This window comes from Primulina eburnea, chromosome 14, assembly GCF_022965805.1.
Source record: "Primulina eburnea isolate SZY01 chromosome 14, ASM2296580v1, whole genome shotgun sequence".
Lineage (NCBI taxonomy): Eukaryota > Viridiplantae > Streptophyta > Magnoliopsida > Lamiales > Gesneriaceae > Primulina > Primulina eburnea.
In genome coordinates, this window is record NC_133114.1 from 24,509,016 (window position 1) to 24,533,005 (window position 23,990).

At 34.1% G+C, this 23,990-nt stretch overlaps 2 protein-coding genes and 1 long non-coding RNA gene across 6 annotated transcripts; 1 reads left to right on the plus strand and 2 right to left on the minus strand.

Annotated features, from left to right (window-relative positions):
* Positions 1-4,002: 4,002 nt before the first annotated feature.
* LOC140812985 (ASI1-immunoprecipitated protein 3-like) lies at positions 4,003-6,487 on the minus strand. Of its 2 annotated transcripts, XM_073171375.1 has the most exons (3): positions 5,987-6,484; positions 5,376-5,438; positions 4,003-4,383 (listed from the first exon to the last, which is right to left on the minus strand). In XM_073171375.1, the coding sequence occupies exons 1-3, from the start codon at positions 6,353-6,355 to the stop codon at positions 4,057-4,059; spliced, it is 759 nt and encodes a 252-aa protein (XP_073027476.1). In that variant the 5' UTR covers positions 6,356-6,484; the 3' UTR covers positions 4,003-4,056. The 2 variants fall into 2 exon arrangements, with proteins under 2 accessions (XP_073027476.1, XP_073027477.1); XM_073171376.1 differs by lacking the exon at positions 5,376-5,438 and having other exon boundaries at positions 5,987-6,487.
* Positions 6,488-10,662: 4,175 nt separating this feature from the next.
* Positions 10,663-16,238, plus strand: LOC140812343 (AT-hook motif nuclear-localized protein 5-like). 3 transcript variants are annotated; one of them, XR_012113648.1, is made up of 7 exons: positions 10,667-10,912; positions 11,197-11,783; positions 12,599-12,666; positions 12,972-13,103; positions 13,933-14,094; positions 15,738-16,078; positions 16,119-16,238. XR_012113648.1 is itself a non-coding variant. In XM_073170591.1 (6 exons), the coding sequence occupies exons 2-6, from the start codon at positions 11,288-11,290 to the stop codon at positions 15,960-15,962; spliced, it is 1,083 nt and encodes a 360-aa protein (XP_073026692.1). In that variant the 5' UTR covers positions 10,663-10,781; positions 11,197-11,287; the 3' UTR covers positions 15,963-16,238. The 3 variants fall into 3 exon arrangements, 2 of the variants coding, with proteins under 2 accessions (XP_073026692.1, XP_073026691.1); XM_073170591.1 differs by having other exon boundaries at positions 10,663-10,781; positions 15,738-16,238; XM_073170590.1 differs by having other exon boundaries at positions 15,738-16,238.
* A 2,859-nt stretch (positions 16,239-19,097) lies between these two features.
* Positions 19,098-20,207, minus strand: LOC140811052 (uncharacterized). The gene is made up of 3 exons (XR_012113429.1): positions 20,087-20,207; positions 19,922-19,965; positions 19,098-19,224 (listed from the first exon to the last, which is right to left on the minus strand). It is a non-coding gene; the product is annotated as an uncharacterized lncRNA (long non-coding RNA).
* Positions 20,208-23,990: the final 3,783 nt, after the last annotated feature.

The window sequence follows — 23,990 nt, forward strand, 5'->3', positions numbered from 1 at the left end:
ATCTGAGATACGTCGATCGTTGTCACGAGCCCACCTGCACACTTCTTCTTCTTTCATATCTGGTGAGTTGGTGGTTCGATTTCTTGGTTGATTCTTGACAGGGGCGGATCTAGAATTTTGACCATGTGGGGGCCGCTTATAAAATACAGACAAAATGTTAAAAGAAAAAAAGAGATAAATTACATTGATTATATTCAACTAAACATAAACAATACGTTTTAAAAAGAAAATTTCTAACTAAAAAGAATTCGACATTCCTTAAAATTTTCAAACTCTTCAATAATAACATCTATAAATTATGTTTTACTCGTATTTTTTTAAGTTGTTTATGTGATTTATGTGAATTAAATGTCTTGTTGATTTATATGTTTAATTATTTGACATATTTTATGCCATCTAATATAGGGCACAATATTATCGTATTCATGTTGAGCCCTATCATTTTTGTTACATGTTCCTTTTGTTGTATTATATTCTTGGCACATGAGGTGATTTATTTCGGAATCAGCTAGCCACTTTCGAGTCAAGTTATCCCTGATACCGAAATATATTAGTCTATATCTTGGTGCATTTTCTGTGTGATATACACTTGAAATATTGACATCGTACATCGTTCAATATTGTGCCTTCCTGTTATATCCTTATCAGTCGTATAGAGGCCGAGTTATGGGTGTTTAATTGGACACAACATGACATACCTCGCATGGCAGGGCAGTTTATCTGTATGACGATGTAGCTCTCTTGTGTATTGTTGCTCGAGCATTACTCCTATTTTTATCTGCCATTTATTGACTCATATTATCATGTTATTATTAAGTCATGTTCATGCACTGTTTCATATCAGAATTCTAATATCAATATTTTGTACTGGGAAATAGCTATTGTGGTTGTTGTTGGGCACCATGGTAGGTCGCCCGAGTTAGGGGTGTTCATCGGTCGGTTCGGTTCGGTTTTCAGTTTTTTATTTCGGTTTTAGAAATATATAATCCGAATCCGAACCACTTTTCTTCGGTTTGGTTCGGTTTTCTACCAAAACGGTTCGGTTATTTCGATCGGTTATTTCGGTTTTTGTATAATTATTTTAATTAATAATATAAATATATTGTAAAATATAATATGTTAACTTTCTATAATGTTTTCTTAGTAAAATATTTAAATATAAGGTCTAAATAAATTAAACAAACAACAATCAACTAAAAATTTTCAAAATGGTTTTTCATTCACTAAATATCATATCAAAATATATAATATAAATAAAAAAATTATTAATTTAATGAAATTTCGATTTTTTCGGTTTTTTCGGTTTTGACATATATAATCCAAAATCGAACCAAATAAACTTCGAAAAAAACATTTGTATCCGAATTACAAAATTTGGCTTTCGGTTCGGTTCGGTGTTCGGTTTTTTCGGTTTGGATTTCGGTTTTTTCGGTTTTATCCGAAGTTTGAACACCCCTAGCCCGAGTAGTTTTGCAGCACCATATGAAGATTCTGCCCGTGGAGCTCTTGAGTGAGATAGGCCTTCTCTGTTGCTAGAGTTGAAGTCTCTCTGTTAGTTCATTTTATTTATATTAGAGTTTGGTCAGTTTTATATCATAGTCTTTTTTTTTTGGGAAGATTTCTCGTATGTTTGTGTGGTTATTTGAAGTTTAATGATGAGTTTGTATTAGTATATGTTGTGAACCTTGTTGGCTATATTTGAACTGTTGCTTATGAATTGTTGATTTGTGAATGGTCGACACTTGCGTGTGATCTTTCACAAATACAGCAGTGTCATCCTTGAGACCTTATTTTTACATGTATATTAAAATTTTTTTGGTATGTCATATTTACGGGGAAATCATGTCGAAATTTTTCCAGGTCATGAGGTCCATTTTAACTATTTTAATTTATTTTCTATTGTAAATTTAAATTAAATCAATATTGTTTGATAATTAATTGTAATTATAATAAATGTGCCTTACAACAACCAACCCCATCACCTGATGACCATCAATAGAGTAGGTAAACGAGTTAAAATGTATGCTAGTACGCAGAGTCTCCATGTTGTCGCGGGCCAAAGGAGTAATTGTGTGCAAACCATAATCACAGACTAATCCACACTATAAAGGATAACCACTTAAAAAGTCCGGGATAGGGTTGTTTGGTGTCGCATCAAATGAGTACTTAACTGTATGAATGGACATCTCCATGCCCTTATCATTTAAACGCGGCGTTTACTTCACAAATGCTAGTCTCGAGCTGGACCAAGCTTTATATTTATTTTAGGCGGCTGAATCGACTGAGAACTACTTTAGAATATATATTACACCTCCTAAAATTTCATGATCTATGTTGAGATGCAAACTTCATGGTACTTATTTTATATTCAAGGTATTTATCCATGCACTTTGCATGTGTATGCACTATACAGATAAAGTAATAATTGGATAAATACGTAAAATATCATTATAATAAAGATCTTTTTTACATGAATCAATAAAGTCCAAACCACAATTTTATTTCCTGGACACCTACTCCTACCCTTATGGCGTCGTTTCACGAGTGTTTGATTTGTGTTTGCAGGAGTTATGCGAGTAGGAAGCTCAGTCTGGACATGATTTACGGAAGAGATTCTTCTTGAGAAAGTTGACACGTCTTCTTCGACTTTTTCAGGTTACTATAAATTATTCATAGGAGTGTAAAGATATATTTTTATCATTTGTATTTATCAAAGACTCGTAAAATGTAATTCTACAGAAGTCAAAGATGATACCGGCATAAAAGCAATATATATTTTCAAATTAGTAGCATGGAGCGAAGAATATGTTCTAGCAAAGTCGGTTAAAATCTTCAAAATAAGTTCTAGCAGCATCAAGGTCTTCAATAATCCTATTAAAAAAAAATTTACACCTCATTTATGACAGTTAATGACTATTCATGCTGCGAAAAAAATCATCTTAGCCGATTTGAGAAGATCTGAGTAAATGGCCGATCAACGTAATCAACTAAAATTCGAAAATGTTTTAACATTGTGGGTCTTTATCTACGTTACGAAGCAAAGTCGGAAGCAGTGAGGTGCTTAACGTAAACACTCCAACACTCAAGGTCCTCGAAAATATTCCCGAAGGAATAGAGGAGATAATCAAGATGATTGAATCAAGTGTTCCAGATTCTCGGGCCTTGAACTTTATATTTGACTGGTGATGTGATCGTTGTTTTACGAGTTAAAAAGAAGAGGTCGATCATTAAGAATTGTACGTGGAAGAAGAAGAAACCGATGAGCATCGGATAACTTCCAAGGTTTGCATATCCTGTGGGTATTTACAACCATTGCGTTGCATTCTTAAAGGCATACTCTAAAACTTTAGATTTCGACTTGGAAGAGTTGAGTTCTAAGTCGTCGCAGCCCGATGAATCGAGAATTTTTCCTTTTAGATCTGAATTTAAATCTACACCTGTCATTATTAATTTGGTTTGATCATTTATTAATTTGTTAGATTGATTGTTTGAAAATGAGTATTAATTTTTTTTTGGGTTTTACGTTTTTATAATTAATTAATATAACATATAATTTATCCTCTATGAGTAACATAGCCTCTTCCCCTCTGACGCAAGTGTGTCTGAAACATATCTATCCTCCGAGCGAGCCATCCCAATAGATGTGAGTTTAGCAATAAAATTTATTATTTTACAGTAAAAAGTGTTTAAAATAAAAACATATCTATCCTCCGAGCGAGCCATCCCAATAGATGTGAGTTTAGCAATAAAATTTATTATTTTACAGTAAAAAGTGTTTAAAATAATATATATATATATATATATATATATAATTTTGTCCACCAAAAAAATATTAAATTTTTTCTGCATCTTTCTAAAATCTTGGTTATACCCCTACTCGTATCAGAAATTGGTATTTAAGGCTTCCAAAGAAATGAAAATTTTGCGAAAGAAATGGAGGGGCGAAGAAGCGAAAAACAGGTGCAAGCATAATCGGGAATCGATATATCCTGGGGATTGTGATAGAACTGAAAATGGAATTACTTGGGCATAACGAGTTACAAGAATAAGTTTGCTTCAATCTCCCACCAAAAACTTTGAATAAATTTCATGATCTTGATCTGTAAGTGTATCGACCATTTGTCTTTCCGTATCATACACCTTTTGGAAAACGAATCCCGGTAATTGTTTGCGAGGAGGAATCTGCTTATCTGAAGGTATGAAGTGCAACACACACTTGTGCATCACAGATTCTGCAGGTACTTCAGTTCTGTGGAAACTATAGAACACCTCCCTCATAGTCCCTGATGGCCAATATCCACCTCCGTTTTTCACTGCCTCCTCTGGACGATATAATCTGTGTGTTGCTACCATTATAGCTCCGTCAAATGTCTGGTAAATGTCCTGCGCATAAAAATAACAGAAAATTGATGCAAAGACCTCAAAGAAGCCACCAAAGACACCATCTATTCTTTCCTATAATTGAGGAAGAAAAGGATTTGACTTAAAGCAAACCACTTAACAACCTGATATTGAAGACTGCTTCACGTTTATGGCATAGTTGTTAAAAGCATGCGCCTGGCTTAGCCGAAGCGACAGGCGCAGCCAGGCGCAACACTTGAAAAAAGTACGCGCCTCTGCCTGGGCGCGAGGAATCCTTGAGGCGCAAAAGCGTGCGCTTTAAGAAGGGTTAATATTTAACGTAAATAATATTTAAATCACAACCCAACTAATTAGAAAGCTTCTAGCTATTTAATCATAAAAAAAACTCTGCATACATGACTTTTCATCTCAAATGCTTTTTGGACAATGCAGTGAGGCGTTTTAAGTTTTTTTTCTGGACAGTGTGGTGTGCTGTTTTATGAGTTTCTTCATTGCACTTGACATTCAATCAAGGTAATATCAAGGTAATATTTCTTATGTGTTGTTGAATTGTCCACTACTCCCTATACATTTAATTTATCATGCTTCAGCTTAACCAAAATTCCTAGATGTTGTTGATAAAGCGTGCAGTTCGCCTAAGGTACTCTATCGCTTTAGTGCGCCTTGCAACCTAAATAACTATGGTTAATGGACAAAGACAAAAGCTCTCAAAGCTTTGCCAAGATCGCATCATCATCACAACAAAACCCATGAGAGGTTCACAATGCTTATCACATTTCGCTCCATATGCTCCCCAATTGTATCCCTTCTTATTCAATCAATCTTTTTTCCAAAGTTCAAGAGAGAATAAAAAGGAATTTAGGTTGATTTGTACCAACAGAAAAATCCGAACGGCAAGTTTCAGTCACAAAAAGATGATTACCAAGGTGATCAAAAAATTCTCAAATGTTTTACAGGTGTTTTTCACATGCTCGTGTTCTCTAAGAAAACTCACACGTAGAAAGAGAACTTGCCTTAACTATGGCCACACAAGGCTTCTGATTCTTTTTCTCAGGAACTAAAAGAACAGGATCCTCCTACAAATAAATAAAAAAAGTGTGAACATATGAAAAACCAAATTTTTTGAGACTTCAAACAACCACCACGACTAAGCCGAGTTCCATCCTGGAATTCAAAAGGGGTCCAATATCCAAGAGCGCAGGCACTTGGTCCATAAACTCAATTCTTCACTCATGTATACATACAAAAATATTGCCAATACTCAACACAGGAGCACTTGACCTCAGAATAAGTATCCATCCAATTCTCTCACATGATTAAAAAAATAACAACAAAGCAGAGAGAAAACAAAATCACTCTCAACTTTCAGCATCAATGCAATTTCGTAATGCTTGCATACCATATAATTATTGGATTAAATGCCATTTGAAGGCAATTTGGCTTAGCCCTTCAAAGTCATTGGTCACACAAGCATTCTTTCCAGAGATATACTGATTCAATCAAAGGTTACGTTACATATTACATTAATATGACAAAAATTAATTCTTAATAACAAAAATGAATTTTCAGCAAAAGCAGAACCGAAATCCCTAATCTCAATCGGATTAAAACACTAACAACTCACGAGATGATACTGGAAGCCATCGTACTCAAAAGACCTGTAATGATTCCTCTTCTCCTTTCCCGTCCCCGAAACCCTAACCACCTCACCCATCGACCGCGCCAGGTCATCATGCTCGTCGGTTTCCCTCTCGGAGTCCTCCGCCTTCGCCTCCGCCTCCGCCACAGGACCGGGCTCATCTTTGTCCTTCCTCTCTTTCTTCTTCTTCTTCTTTAACTCGATCAATCTTAAGTTCTCCCTAGCATTCGCCTCACAGTTGTCCTCGGAAACGGGTACTCTTTTACGCTTCTCTAGGTTTCCACCACGCCGTGAGGGCGACACTTCGTCCTCTTCGTCATTGCTCTCTGACACTGTAGAGCGGCGGCGACGCATTGTGCGGCGACGCACTCCGCGGATATGACGATTATACAAAGGTTCTCGGCGAATGTTTGGGTTCTAAGCAAAAGTCATTTTCACTTTTGTTAGTTTAATCCGAAATAGGTCGACCCGATCTCGGTTGGACTGGACTGGTTGGATTCGTTATATATATATATATATATATATATATATATGATTGAAAAAATATTGATATTAAATTTGAATAAATATTATCATAAAATAGTAAAGTACACATTAAACAAACACACACTCCTCACTAAATATTCTACTCAAAAACAGAACAGCCCTCTACCGACAAAACATTCTACTCAAAACAGAACAGCACTCTACCGAACAAGGAGATGTCTGCCGCCATTTTCCTCACCCACTCTCCTATTTCTCTTAAAAATAAGAAGATCCAAATGTTTATGGCAAATCTCAAGTGTCGCTTCGACAGGATAGGGGCTATACATACAGTCTCTACCTTTCCACGACTCATCACAAGAAAAACGAGAGTGAAAGTATTTGCTACCTATGACGGTTCCGAGAAAAATCCTTATGAAAATGATATATATCAGAAGCGATGTCGTTTAAATCTCGCTAGATACCTCGATATTCCGGCGGAGTACAATGAAGCCGACAAGAAGGTCAGTGAAGCATTTCGTGCAATGGTGGAGAAGAAATTTGAAGTTGAAAAAGACTTTGAATGGTTGGAAATTTCTTTTCCAGATTTATATCGATGAAGTCATGTCTTCGTTTTTCTGGAAAGACGGACATTTCGATGAAGTTGTATCCCAAGACAAGATTATCATCCTGGTAATGGACGCCCACAAAAAATTCAAAGAAGTCGAAGATGCATATGTGAAGGTCGGAAAGAATTACACAGAGTCACTTAAAACTTGTTATTCTCTATATAAGAAATATAACAAAGAACTAGCAGAAGCTTTCCTCTACAAGACTAATACAAAATATTGTGTGTATATAATATCAAACCGAAAGGTGAATTAAATTAAAATACAAAATTTCAATAATTCCACGCCACAAAACATTATTGACGTGGAAAAAGCCTGTTTTATTGTTATATAATATCTAAGACTATTTTATGTATTTTACCATTATTTTATTGTTTTATAATATGCAAGACTATTTTATGTGAAAGGTGAATTAAATTAAAATAAAAAATTTCAATAAAAATCAAGAAAGGTTTCCAACATAAAAAATATATTTAGTGTCTTTTTCAACTTTGCTAATATTTTGTTACCGTTTTTGTGTGGGTGGAATCACTGTTGTGCCCGCAGATGGAAACGCTATGATTGCGCAGAGTTTCCACTCCAACGAGCCTCCCTCCTCTGCGCCAAATTTGGGATTCACATCAAAGTCAATACTAATACACCTAAGGCATGCATATTTTAAAATTTTTGGGAGGAGATATTGCAAGATTTGGGAGATATCGTGCAAGGTCTAGGAGAATGATTGCATGGACATGGACAATTTCGTAATTTTGAGAATTTTGCCTAATATTTGATAGCATACAAGCTTGAGTCAAAGAAGGGAAATAAATCCTTCTCTATCTTGCACCATATTTCGAACCAATCTCAAGAGTGGGAATCAAGTATTTAAATCTCACGAATTAGGAAGATAGATCATCAGCAACGGCAAGAAAATTGGAGTCAAATATTGTTAGATTTGAGCCAAATTTGGGCATGAGTTAGCCACCATAATTAGCTACATTCCCCTCCCTTATAAATACCACATCAAAGTCTAGCACTCCCTACAAAAATTTTCGAATCCCTAGCTGCAATTCTCGAAATTTCCAGCAGCTATCCTAGACGAAACCCTGCTGAAAAATCCTCAAAAGTGAGCCGGGATCGTGAGCCGAAGCGCTGCTCGAACGAGGAACGAGAAGTGATCCAATCCAGAGCCGTTCACCTACGTTTTTAGCATTCCAAAACTACTGTAAGTGAGCTTGTTTGTAAAATAAAAATCTCGGTTTTATGCATATGTGATTTTCGGTTTTGGTTTAAAAACACGGTCGAGTACAATCCTGCTTCTATTCATGTCATGTATTGGTCATACGGTTTTAAGCAATGTGAGGATTTGACTGTATATGGATGGGAATCCCAATCATGACGTACCCTTACGTGGTGGGGGATATAACCGCTATACGATCTCGCCCCCTTAGAGGAGTAAAATTAGGGACTGACGTCAGTAAACCATCGAAAGTTGATGAGTCGCAGTGCTTGATAAATATTATGCATGTGTTATGAAGTACGTATACAAGTCATGAAAATCTCGAAATTTATGCATGTTGTTTTATTGTGCTCGATATGCCTCCACTTGCTAAGTATTCTCAAATACTCACCCTCCTCACAACCTTCCCAGATAAGCTTGAAGAAGAACTTGATGAGGAATAATATGAGCAATTCTGGGGATGGTGAATGCTCAAGAATTTAGATTAAGTTTAAAGTTTATTATGTTATTCAGTTTTACGTTTCCGCATTAAACTCTGTTGTTTTTGAGATTTCGGTTTTGTAAAGACAATGATTATTATCGTTTAAATTATGACTTATAAACAGGTTTCAGTTTTACACTGTACTACAAAGGCTTATTGTTTCGATTGTGTAATTATTAAACAACGCCGGTGTCAATCCCGAGTCTCAGGACAGTGACATATATATATATATATATATATATATATATATATATATATATATATATATTTATTAGTATTAATGTATTCATCAGCACCACATTAAATATTTGAAAAGAAATAAGAACAAATGAGTAATTAAATTTGAAGTCTTTGAAATTTGTTTTTTAAAATTCAAAAATGAATTTGATTTCTCTTGAAATTATAAACTGCATTTAAGTTTTTACATTCTTATATCATTTAATTTAATTTCGATTATGATTTTGAATTTTTTGTTACTTTTATAGATTAAGTTCTCACTAGTTTCTATCACATGTATAATAATAAATTTTCAACTTTTTAAAAGGGTGTCATCGTAAATTTCGGTATATTAACCGTCCATAAATTATTATTATTAATTAGAATTTCAATATAAATATATGTATAATCTTATAGAAAATAATTAAAATATCAATCAAAATTTATTCGTCTAATAAATGACAATAAATTTAATTTTTTGAAAAAAAATTATTTATTGTTTAAAATTTTGATAGACAAAATAATATATGATTTTTTATTTTTTTTCTGTTTTTATTAGTAACAATTATACTCAGTCAAGATAAATAATTAATTTACATGCTAAAGATTGTTATCCTCGTTTAAGTATTATCTCACAAATCTATTTATTGTGTTTGCTACACTCAAAAATTGGGTCTCGTCCAACTAATCTCATTAAGGATGGTCTTATCAAATCTCTTTGTTTTCAAATCATTGGAGTTTTTTTTTTTTTTTTTCAAATCTCTTTGTTTTCAAATCACGTCCAACTAATCTCGTTAAGGATGGTCATCCTAACGACCCATGACCAGTAGTGATGCGTGGGTATTGGTCGAGGACCATGTTGGTTCAGCCTAATGACCCATGATCGTTAAAAAAAAGACGATTTTTTTTGTACACTCAAATATTTGGGTCTCGTCCAACTAATCTCGTTCAGGATGGTCTTATCAAATCTCTTTGTTTTCAAATTAAGTTCATTCGACCATATACAACCATATCATATTTTTACAAATACATAGATTACTTGGGGACACAATTGTCACCCTTTGTTGCTAAATTAAGATTTGGCTGTGTTTCTGTTTTTGAGTGGGCTTTCTGTAAGATGATTTTACAAATATTTATCTGTGAGACAGATCAACCATATCGATATTCATAATAAAAAGTAATAATTTTTCATGGATGACTCTAATAAGAGATCCGTCTTACAATATACGACCCATTAGACCGTCTCAGTCGTCTCACACAAGTTTTTATCTTTTTTTTGTTCGAGTTTATTAAAGCTTTTATTTTTTTAATATATATTATTAATTGTGACACACACTATACGTGTGTCTATAAAGATTTTATATATAAATTGGACAAAATAATTTGAAATTACATAATAGTTTCTTGAAGATGTGATTCTCTCATTAAAAATTTATTATTATTATTATTATTATTATTTATATTTTTTAAAGTGTATTTAAATAGTTTTGTTGTTATTCTTTATTATAAAAAATTTAAAGTGTATTTAAATAGTTTTGTTGTTATTCTTTATTATAAAAAATAAAATAAAATATCTCATCACACTTTTTCAAATATAATAATGTGAAACATAAAATAATTAATAAGTAGCGCTGCATTTTGTTGAAAAAGACATGTTTTTGGTGCACCCAACTGTCTCCCAATGGTCTCAAAGTCCACGGAGTCAGAATTCTTGCAACATGAACTGCTGCAAACTCCAATGATTTATTGCTTAAGTTTACATAAATACTAAAGGTGCTCATCTCACTTTTGTCTTCATTCTTCCCCCTCTCTTTTTTCCTGGCACTGTCCAAGTTTAGGGTTTCATTTGTTTCTTGTTTGAGGGGGTTGAGTATGGCAGAGCAACAAGTTTGAGTGGTTATGAAGTAAGTTTCTGCATTTCTGAGAATAAGCTTTGATGATGCTGTTCCTTTGAGATTCGTTGTGTCAAAATATTCAAACTTTCAGTCTTCTTTCTTTAAATTTTGTTCTCTGTGAGTGTTTGAGCTTGAGCTTTCATTTTTTTTGCTTTTTTCGTGTGATTCTTGGAAAATCCATGTAAAAAAATCGTTAGAAATACAACCTTCTCTATTTCCGGTTTCCTGCTTTTCCTGGGATTTTTGTGAAGTTTTTTTCCTCTAACTTTTCGTGGGTCTGTTTCATATTTCAGGTTAAGACTGAAAAGTTGCAAGGTACGTGTTTTTAAGGTGAAATCACCTTAAAAAAACCGAATCTTGGTGTTCTTTTAACCAACTTAATGCATGGAAGTTAGAGAAGGTATGACATTACCTGGGTCGGCTCCATATTATTTTAATAATGGTAGAGGTGGGATTAGTTGGTCAGGTAATTCAGGGCATAATTCTAATGTTCATACTGTAATTGGGAGTTCATCCACAGCAAAGACTCCTGTATTACACGCCCAACCTGTTTTCAAGAATCTTTCAAATACCGATGTTCCAAGTGTAGGCTTTAGTGGTGGTTCGGTAAATGGTTCAGCCTTTAATGTTGGAAATCCGTCACCCAATTTTCCTCATGGAATGGACATGGTTAGAGCGTCTAGTATGTCTCAAGGGAGTGACCCAGTTAAGAAAAAGAGGGGTAGACCTCGGAAATATGGCCCCGATGAAGCTAATATGTCTTTAAAATTGTCTTCTCTATCTGCCTCCATGCGGTCCTTGGGAGCGATGACCTCGGCAGAAAGACCACGGAGAGGACGGCCACGCGGGACTGGGTGGAAGCAGCAGCTTGCTCCACTCGGTGAGTTGTAATTGGTGTTGATTATGATTTTAAATTCTGTATGAATTGTTATGTTTGCTTAAGTTGATGGATTATAATTGTTTTGACTGAGACAATGCATCAGATAAGTTGATGCATACTATGTAAATGGTGTTACAAGGGCGGTTCTTGATACTAGTGGTGGCTTCAAAAAATGATGAGTTAAAATCAGTTTTAAATATGGGTTTGTAGGATGCTGATCTGGTGATCAAGTAAAAAAACTTACATCTGAAATTTAACTGATATTTTTTGTTGATTTGAACAGTTTAGATGTAACTGAAATTAGCGTTATAGCTAGTTTTTAAATTGTGTTGTTCATTGCTTTCTAATTTTCTTGTTAATGCTGGAAGAATTACGCTCGTTCGAGGGTTTGGGGAATGCGGTGGAAGCTTTAAGGGCTTGTCTCATGGTCCTGTTGGTTTCATTTATGTGGTTGCTTGATCTCTGTATACACTATTTAAATTGCAATAATCTGTTTGTTACGTATTGATTACATTTCCATCCTCCCTACAGTATTTAATTTGCAATGATATGTTTGTTGTGCTTTGATTTATTCCGTCCCTACTCCCTAGCTCAATTCTCTCACCTCAAACACACCAAAATACAAAGTTACTATTTACGGACGTGTAAACAAAAGAAAGCATAGTCGTAAAGGGAGAAAAAAAACCTTGGAATTGCTTCTCTCTTGAAGGTCTTGAGTTTGATGTGAATCTATAATTTGTCTGCCAGTAACACTGCAAATTGACATTTACCTTTTTTTACCTTCGTTGACCAAAATCTTGGTAATTTTCGACCAGGTGACTGGATGAACAGCTCAGCTGGACTAGCTTTTACACCACACATATTGAGTATTGCTATTGGAGAGGTATTGGTTCTTTACTAAACAAATACAATCTGATTTAAATGTCCTTGAAAGAAAAGAGATGCTAAATATTTAGCAATGACATGATTTCGGTGTACTCGTAGTCGATTTTCCTCCTGTATGATTACCTGAATTCTCTGCTACGTTGCTAAAGTTTTTCCATTTTATCTGGATGATAGACCCTCGTACGTACCAAATTTTTTAATCTGGAAAATTTTCATATTTATGTGATGTTTATTCGCAATGACAAATTTGGATCCTTTGTCATTTGGAGTGGAAAGAGATGTAGTCATTGCTGTTCTCTGCAGGATATTGCAGCAAAAATATTGGCATTTGCCCAACAAAGGCCTAGAGCTGTATGCATCTTGTCAGCAAATGGATTGGTTTCTCTAGCAACTCTACGCCAACCTACAGCTTCTGGTGACACTGTCACATATGAGGTTTAGGCACTCATCTCATCATTTTTCCATTTGGCTTAGATTTTAAAATCTATGGAAATTGGCCTTGTATTCAAATTTAGTTGTGCTGAAGCCTAAATATTCATATTGAAGTAAACTTGGATTTGATTACAATTGTCAAAACGGGCTGGCCGGCTTTACGTCGAGGTGGGTTGTGTTGGCAATTTCATTTTGGTGGACTCCCCAGTCCTTCTAAATTTAACATAAAATTGAAAGTTCTACAACCATATAAAATAGGTATCAACCCGCCAAAATGGTGGTTTGCTCCAGGTTGCGTGCCAGCACACCTCTCTAGCCCATTTTGATATGTTTATATTTGATTATCAGTTTATCACGCAATGTGATATATCTTCTAATTTAATGATCCCAACTAGTTTTTCCACTTCTGTTCGTCTAACATAACCTATCGTTTGTTCAATATGAAATTTACTGTTATAGTATTTTATTTGGCACTTCTGCCTTGACGGATACATATCCATGTCATAATTGAAGTAGAAACAACCTTTCGTAAATATGGATTACTTACTCAAATAAGGCTGGTGTTGGCATAATTTATTTGCTTCTTGACTTCTTTTCATGTCTTGTAAAAGACGTAAAAATTAAATCATACAGAGTTGCGAATCAAAATTTGAGTGGTTGCAGTTTAATATGTTACAACAAATCAGTTTCAAGATAAATTTTTGCGTGAATTGCTCAATCTTCTCAAATCTTCCTGAGAATTTCGTATGGCTCAACATTTTTCTGTAAGCCACTGGATATTTTGTTTTATCTTTTGAAGGGAATTAACATGGACATATTTTACTGTATGTAGGGTCGGTTCGAGATATTATGCTTGTCTGGTTCCTATTTGGTTGCTGAAAGTGGCAGTCCTCGAAATAGGACTGGTGGCATAAGTATTTCAGTTTATAGTCCTGATGGGCATGTGATTGGAGGTGCAATAGGCGGTAGGCTCATTGCAGCAAGCCTGGTACAGGTAAATACTTCTGCTTGGTCTAGCCTTTTATTTCAGGGACTTAATTTTCAATTTGGCCACTTTGTTGCTTGATATTTAACCCTGAGTTCCTTAAAAAATTGTTTTTCCTTTTAATCCATGAAGTAAATTTTATATATCAAAAGCTTCAAGGCACAATATGCTGCCCGTACTCGGTATACAAGTCTGGATAATTATATCTGCAATGTAATCAACATCCAGGTTTATGAACAATGGAATCCATGTAACTTAACCTTAACAAATAAACTATTCAAACTAGTATCAACACTTTGACCAATTTCTTATTACGTGCTCTCTGAGTGAAATACATCGTGCCAGACATAGCAAGATGGCGAGCACACATGATCCTAGAAGTGTCGAAAAGCCTTCTTGAACTATTTCAATGTACTCCTTAAATTCAGCACTGACACCAAAAAGTGCACAATGTTTGTCGACAGAGTTCCTTAAATGCATAACTTGTTTTTGCATTGATGGATATGGATTTCGGGAAGGGGTTGAAGTTAAGTATTTGAAATGATTCTAATTTTGGGAGTATTACAAATATATTACAGCCGTGATAGAATTTAAGTTAGTGAAACAAACGTGAATCTGAAATTTTTACTTAAAGTCCTTTAACTTACCATATATTTTAAGAATATCTGCATCAAAATGATGTAAGCAGGCCTCACAATTTTCATATTAACTTGTAACTTTTAACATGAACACAAAAATATTAGTTGACTAATTTTGGATCTATACATTCCTTAACCTAATGTTGGTTGTCGTATTTAACATAAAAAAAGAAGGCACAAAGAATGAGACAACTTTTCCTGATGTTGAATTACCAAATTTGAATGTAGATATACTACATAACAACCGTACTGTTGTCAAAATAAGAATAAAGATCCTTCTCATGAACTTGCTAATCTTTTCCCATTTAGATTTTGAACTAAATTTGACAGGACTAGTTGTCAATAAGAATATTGATTCACTCGTTTTTCTTAGCTAAAAGTACTTTCTACTACCCACATTATCTTTCATTAGTTCTAAAATTATTTTAAGCACTCTGGTGTTAGTAAATATTACTATACCCATGTTCATCGATGCAGGCATCTCATCACTTGCTTCAAAATCCTGAAAGGAAATAACCATCATAATTAAAACTAATCAAAGACTTTTTCCCGAATGCCTCAAGTCTACGGTCATGCTTGAATTTGTGCAAAAACTAGAATCTCTCTCACCCCAAAAACTTTACTATGTTGGTTTGGTTTAAATCATGTCTAGTGAAAGATTCTTAAGCTTTTTTTGGTTAAGATTTGTTATTGGTTTCAAATTGGTTATAATGAGAATCCATTATCACATCTTGACTAGATTTCATTTTGGCCATGCATGCCTCTATAAAATGTTTCCCCAAGCTCCTTTCTTCTGATTCTTTTTCTGTTGAATGCTACGATATTTTATATATCTTTAGGGTTGTTCGTTTTTGGAATGATGTTTGTAGTCATGCTCTATGAGTATTAATGTTGTTTATTTGTGCCAAAGATTTACAAATATGCCGACATTAAATAGCCCTCAAATATTTATGGTCCTCCTTTTTCTTTAATAAGCTTACTGAAGTACCCTATTGTGTAAAAACGGTTCTGTAGGTGGTTGCATGTAGTTTTGTGTATGGTGGTTCAAAGGGAAAAGCGAAAGCCGAGTCTGAAACGAGGGAGGAAAACTTTCCAACCAACCAATCTACTGAGAAGTCAGCAGCACGGGACAATGATGCTTCTGCTCAAAATCTTACTCCTAAAGCCTGGACAAGCATTTGGCCACCGGTTTCACGAGCAGGAGTTAAAAATCCAGGTATTGACCTAATGCATGCCTGATGAGTTTAAGCAGACATGGCAGCTGTTTGTACATATACGTCGCGAATAATGAGTTGATTATTTTATGGTGATCTCACTGTATTGTAGATGATCGAGGTTTGTTTGTGCTAACAAATGTTGTATCGAAGTTTCCGTTGTTAGGTTGTTGTCCTAAAGTGGTAGGTAATTACGATCTTGAGCATAATCGGAGCTGTTGATTGATTATGTATTAGTAGATTTATGTGTTGTCTTCATAAGAATGCTTGTTTTCTTGGTAAATTGGTGAAATTCTCTTCATTTATGTTGTAATCAGAAACCTGACAAATGTAGAAGTCTTAGATGGTGTAATTTTAACTTGTGTGATTTTGAGTTTGGATGTTCAAGATTCTCACTCATGAATTAAAAACAATATTTTTACAAGGAAAAAATTTGAAAGATAAATTTGAAAGCTGTAGGAAATAAACCAACTGATGGAAAATAAAAATGGAAATATCGAATTAAAACTAAAAACTAAAAATTTGCATTGAGATCGAAATTGCATAGCTTTGTTCAGATGAAGTTGTTGATGTTGAATGTTGCCCCTATTATGCTTTGGTCTTTGCCTTTGCCTTTTGCCTTTTGCCTTTTGTACGTGCTTTAAATCGATAGTATAAGTGAATATTCTGAAAAATATCATTTCTGAAATGAGAAGATAAATATGAGTCTATGTAGCACTGGTATGATTCGAAATCTAAGTGGAAGAAATTTTTCGATTTCTGTTTTGACCTTGGTGCGGTAGGCTGATAATTGTAAGCATCAGGCGCGGGGCAGGCGGCCACCGGTGGCTGCCTAAGCGGTTTTTTTTTTTTTTTGTTTTTTTGCATATATCTCTATTTTTTCTTCTAATTCATGTTAACATGTTTTAAACATTTTATTTGTGTCAGATTCAAATTCAAAATTTATGATATTAGTTTGAAGTATTAATTATGATACACGGCATTTAAATACAATTATTGAAAAAAATGATAGTATGATACTGATGTATTTGACATATTATGATAATAAAATTATATTTGAGGTGATGAGTTTTTAATTTTAATTTTCTTTTTTTTTTAAAAATCTGATTTTTTAAAAAACAAATGTTAAGCAATCTAGGCATATTTCAAGTTCCCTAGATGGCCGATTAATGAGGCGCCTTTGGAAAAATGGTGCCGATTAGCAGCCGTCCATATATGGGTTTTTTTTTAAAAAAATAGTTTAATTTTTAAAATTAATTTTTTTTAAAAAAAAGTGTGCAAGAATACCTCAATCCGCGCTTACGTGGAGCAGCGTCCGTGCTTCGTAAGCATTGACAGTGCTCCACGTCGGTGTGACGGAATATTTAACGACATAATATATACAAAAACTGTAGCTAAAATTGAATCAGCGACGATTTTCAAAAACCGTCGCTAAAACTGGATCGACGACGGTCACACTATCGCTTATTTAGCGACGGTTTCACAACCGTTGCTCAAATGGAATCAACTCATTTTAGCGACGAATTTTGAACTGTCGCTACGCCGAATTTTTGGTACATTCATCAACGTCGTACATTGCACGCTACGGATAATTGTATTAACGACGTACATATGCACGCTGCGAATAATAGTATTAACAGCGTGCACATGTACGCCGCGGATAATCTTGAACTTTCAACGGCTTGCATCTTTGCAGCATGCATTGTGCGCTGCGGAAAATGAATTTGCGCGCTGCGAAAAATCATTTTTTTTGTAATGAAGACAGAGAAAAAAACAGACAAAAATTCATCACGAAATAAGTTTTTTCAGGACCCTCTACTATTAAACCTGGTTTTTTCAGTGATTCAGGGATGACTGACTTTGGTTTGTTTGGCCAGCAGGATTTTCGACCAAGACGAAGTCAAAAAATCCTGCTGACTTATAAATTATAGTCTATTTTTTTATGAATAATATTAAATGTGCCACCAATATATTGTTAGAACGATATTTAAATCACGAGATTTTACTGTTATATCGCGAGATTTTGTATTCAATATATAGTGAGATTTTGACAAATTGAATTTTTATATTAATTTTTGTTGTTGTACAAATTGATGTATAAATATGAAAGTACATATAACATCACTTATTTTTAATCTAATTACATTTTTTGGTTTTTCACTATTATATCCTTATTAACGAAGTATTAGAAGTTATTGAATATAGATAAAATAAAAAAGTTCGATTTTAAAATGTTTTTCTTAATCTACATAAAAAAAATAGAACAAACATGTATTAATGATAATTTTATTATTGAAAAATGTATGTTTTATATATAAATATTTTGACGAGAAATTGCCACCGAAAATTGAAAATTAAGCCTTACTTTCCGCAATGAGTGACACCAAAAATTCGACCAAGACGGAGTCTGAAAATCTTGCTGACCAAACAAACCAAAGTCAGCCATCCCTGAATCACTGAAAAAACCAGGTTGAATAGTAGAGGTTTTTGAAAAAACTTATTTCGTGATGAATTTCTTGTCTGTTTTTTTCTCTGTCTTCACTACATCAAAAATAGTTTTTCGCACAGCGCGCAAATTCTTTTTCCGTAGCGCACATTGCATTCTGCAAAGATACAAGCCGTTGAAAGTTCAAGATTATCCATGGCGTACATGTGCATGCTGTTAATACTATTATCCGCGGCGTGCATATGCATGCCGTTAATACAATTATCCGTAGCGTGCAATGTACGATGTTAATGAAAATAGCAAAATTTCGGCATTGCGACAGTTCAATTTAGCGACGGTTTTCAATTTAGCGATGGTTTTGATATATATTTCGTCGCTAAATATTCCGTCGCGCCAACGTGGAGCACCGTCCGTGCTTATGCTGCTCCACGTGTGCAGCATCCGCGCTTCGTAAGCGCGGATTGGGGTATTCTTGCACACCTTTTTTAAAAAATTATTTTTAAAATTAATTTTCAAAATAAAAAAATATATATGAAACAACCCACTACTTAACACATTTTAAATTCTAAAATAACCTGACATCAGCGGAAGCATTTATCTTTAAAATAAAATATACTATATATACATTGCAAACATTATCTTACAATACATATCATACATAATCTCAAACATCTAATTCAAATACCAATATTACATATAATAAAATACATGATATTTTTAAAAACTTTAAATGTTCATCACACCCCAATAAAATCATTAACATATTCAAATAAAACTTTTCCAATACAGTAGCTATATGACTTCTTCTCCTTGGACAATCTGCTTCAAATCTTTTTATTACCTGCATCACATGACATTAACTGAAATGAGATAAAACTCAGTAAGTAGAGAACTTTACATAACAAATACATATTTATATGGCTTGGCTTGAAACATTGCAATGGCAATAAACATTGAATAATACCATCTTCAATGAACAATAATGATAAAATCGATATAGATGGTATTTCATAACATGAATTAAAGGAAATGAAGCAATAGCTCAATGATCTGTAATCTGTGAATGTTATCTCTGTTAATATATATAAATATATATCGGACTGTGAGAGATAACAATGAGAGGAAATGATAGTCTGTAACTTGTAATCTGTGACCTGTGAATGTTATCTCTGTTAATATATATAAATATATATCGGACTGTGAGAGATAACCTATGGATAGTATCTCTGTGATATATGAAAATATATACCAGACTGTGAGAGATACTCTTCATGTGATTGGCCAATGACATGCATGAATTACTATCATTCCTTGAATTATAGCATATGAAATTCATTGGGACAATTGAACAAACACTTGATAGGCACAATATCTTGCTAGCTTCTTTATCAATGAAATCAATGAAATTCTTGGATCAATGAATATATATATCAACAAATATGACAATAACATGTCCATGAAAGAAGCTAGACATCAATAAAAATGGCTTGGATATATATATATATATCATGTGAGCACAAGAAATAGCCTCTACTTACAACCCAATCAACACTTGGTGGCAAAGATGACCTCAAAAGAATCCCTACAACAATAAACACCATAAAATCTATGAATTAACACCATATATACATAGATCTATAAAGTCAACGCAAACCTTCAACCCAACAATTCCTTGTAAAACCAAAGAATAACTAAGATCTTACCTTGTAGCTTGCACCTAGACTAGGAGATGCTAAGATTTCCTCAAAAATCCTTGAACTTGGTTGAAGATTTGGAAGAGAAAATTTTGGGGAAGAAGATGAGAAAGAAACGTATGCGAGAGAAGAAGAAAGGAAGAAAATGAAGATGGATCTCAACAAAATGCAATATAAATTCCTTCCCAACCTTAAAAGTGTGTTTTGAAAATGCACTTTTCGTATAAAAATCGAAGGAAACGCACCCGCACTCGTATCCAGCGCTGCCCCGCGCATGCAGCGCACCCGCGCGGCACACAGCAGCGCGGGTGCGGCGCTGCTGCCGCACAGGAAGCGCACCCGCGCTGCACATGGCAGCGCGGGTGCGGCCTGCTGCCGCACATGCAGCGCCCCTGCGCTGCCTCTGGCAGCGCAGGTGCTGCATGCCCTCGGCCAGGCAGCGCAGGTGCGGCGCTGCTGCACCCGAGCGTTACTCCTCCGACACGAACTCTTAAAAACGCCTTTACTTGACTTATTATCCAACCTTTTCTTATTCCACTCAATTCTTATGGATTATAACAACCAAACTCCTTCTAAAATCAAGCATAAAATCATCTCCCAAAACTTGACCATATCAATTTATGAATATCCCATAACCATAACACATGAAATCATTGATCATAGCAAAATAAAAACTTTGGATATTATAATATATATACAGACTTGATATGCTGCACACCTATGTGAGCACCGATGAGGTGTCACTCACTAATTGGATGCGCAATTTTTTTATATTTCATCACATCCAACGGTTGTGATCTTGATGAAAGCTCTGGTGTGAATTTTATCAAAATGGTTTGCATCTCATCGTGAGTTTTTGTTACAGCGAGCATAGCTGTCATTTGAGATTTATGTGCAAAGAATTCTAGCTCTTGTGGTGTTTGGAATAATTCTGCAATATTCAATGGAATCTTTGTGGGAATATTTTATGATTTGTAATCCAATTCTATACATTGTCATTTAAAGATTAGGAGGAATTTTGAATTTATCCCTCCACTTTACTTTGAATCTTCTTCTGATCATGCGACTTTTTTTTTATCTAAATATTCAACCATCCATGTAAGACCCACGAAAGGTATAATTTTGTACAGAAAAGAGAGAGGGTTGAAATATTTTTTCTTAATTTTTTTTCTTCATCGAAAGGTCTGTACTGGATTTTGAATAGATTGAAGGAATTTTTGACTAAAGGTTTTAAAATTTCATAGGTCGAACTGAAGTATTCCCACCATGGAAACCACCAATTTGATATCAAAACGAAAAAAACGAACTGAAGTATTCCCACCATGGAAACCACCAATTCACAAACTTTGGTATCAAAATGAAAAAAAAGGCCATGTATGTTTATGCTTTTGGGTTTTGGATGAAAATGAATTGTATCAAGCTTGATGATTATTCCGATAGTTAAAGGGGTTTCGAGGAACGATGTTTCTTTATATTTTTCTGGAAAATATGGGATTTGGATAAATCAAATCCTTAATCAGCTGGAACAATGACTTTAAAATCTTACAAATGGAATATGACGGATCTCCATGTTTTGCTTCAAGGACGAAATTTTTAAAATTTGCATATTCGGTGATATTAAAAATGGTTTGATAAAAGTTTTGTTATTCTATCAATATTTAGACAAAAATTTAAAAAATAATTTAAACTTATTAAAAATCTTTGTAGTTGGTTTTTATCAAGTATTTTATCAGGAAATTTATTTGCAAATTGTAAAGAGATTTCAATATGAGTTTTAGTCATTTAGGATATGTAATGTCCTAAAAAATCTAATTTTAGTTTGGAATATTGATACTACTATAAAAATATGCTTTTAGGTTTTTAAAATGTCTGTTTATAGTATTCAAGAATATTAAAACACCATTAATATATGGGGGGGAGTTCAGGTAATTGAGAGTCAGATAAGTTCTAAATAGAAAAAATAGAGTCATCCTAATTTTACTATTTTGCCCATAAAAATAAAAACTTAAATTAATCAAAATAAAAACTCTACCTCAAACTCAACCTTGGACAAAAAACTCTACCCCAAAACTTCACCTCAAACGTGTGAAATTTTAATCAAATATGAAAACATTGACCTAAATGTGATAACTCGACCTAAATGTGAAAAAAGTGTCCCAAATATGACAACTCGACTCAAATATGAAAACTCAACCTATGCTCGATCCAAATATGAAAACTTCAAAATAAATAAGAAAAAATCGATTCAAACGATCGACATAATTTGGAAAAACTCGACTCAGATTTAATATGTATATAATTATTTATGTAATTACAAAAACATATTGTTTGAATCTGGATTGAGTCAAAATGTAATGTTATTTTTTTATTTTATCTTAACCGATATTGTAAAAACCATTTTGTCGTTTAAGTAACTCTCTTTGACCAAATTAAAAAATTCATACTCCCTCCAATTAAAATAAATTGGAGGTTTTATCTCTGATTTTTGCAAATAAATGAACTAAAACGATATTGATTTTACACATGATGTTTTTTGATTTTTTTGAAAATCAAACACATTAAACTATGTGTTATAATAATATATCGTTGAAACTTTTGTTTAAGATGAATTATAACTACCGACAGTTACTATACCGAATTTGGGATTAATGTTTGATTATAAATTGGTTATGAAATAAAATTACCTTAATATGATAATTACGCAAGACAAATATAATTATGTTATGGGAAAATCGAGTCAAAACAGTAAGTGAAGAATTTAAGAAACGTAGCATTGGTTAGCCATTTAAAAATCACACATTTAAATAAACTGACCAGTTCCAACAAATCTTTGATTGCAAATGTATACATCACAAGATTCTTTCTCATTCCACTCTTGTTTCAGTCACCTCAAGCAGAGACGGAGCCACATGGTTCTTTACCCGGACTTTAGCTCGGATGACCCAATTTTTTTTTTTAAAAAAATTATATGTAAATTTTGTATAATTTTAGAATAATATGATATTAGCCCGTGTAAATGAATTTAAAATATTAAAAGATTTTAGAGATTAAAATTCCAGCCCGGACGAAGCCATATTTCTGGTTCTGCCACTAACGTCAAGTATATTCAATTCCTTTGGTCTCTTGTATATTTTCAAGAAGAGTGAGCTGCAAACAACACTAACTGAAGATGCAGCCATTGCTCAAGTTCCGGCTGTTAGAGATTTAATAAAATAAATCTATAAATCATTTGATTAAATCCATATATCACAACACGCCAAGAATTCATGTCGAATTATCAGAAAATATGAATAACAGTAAACACGTATCAGAATCCATTGATTGATCTAGCGTCAGAGTTATGGATCTTCCAAGACAGCAGAGAATCGACCACCTTATTCTTGCATTTGATGGGAGAAGGAGAGAGATCTAGAATACGTGTGCCGTATGTATTCTGTGTTATATTCTCTGTGCCTTGGGGACCATAACCTTATTTATAGCCTTAGCAGTCTTCAACCCATCATAGAAGACCTAATTGGGCTGGGCTTCTACACATAAGGTGGACCATACCAATTTATTTAATACTTTGGAAATCCATAATTAATTAGATCACTTTATTGGATCCTTTATTAGATAGCTTGTCCATGTACAATTAATTAAATTATGTGAGCCTACAAAATAATTCCAACACCGGCAGCTATGGGGATAGCGATGACGTTGTACTCAAATGCCCACAAGTAGTTGATCGAGCCGGATTCTGGAGAAGGTTTTGTCTTGAAAGATATATCGCATGCACAACATCATATCCTCCACATGAGAACAATGTCGATTGCCTCGATGGCGATGTTGGTGCCTGCACCGATAGCCATTTCAACGTCGGCAGCTACGAGAGCTGGTGAGTCGTTGATCCCGTACGTCTCCCACCATTGCTAAA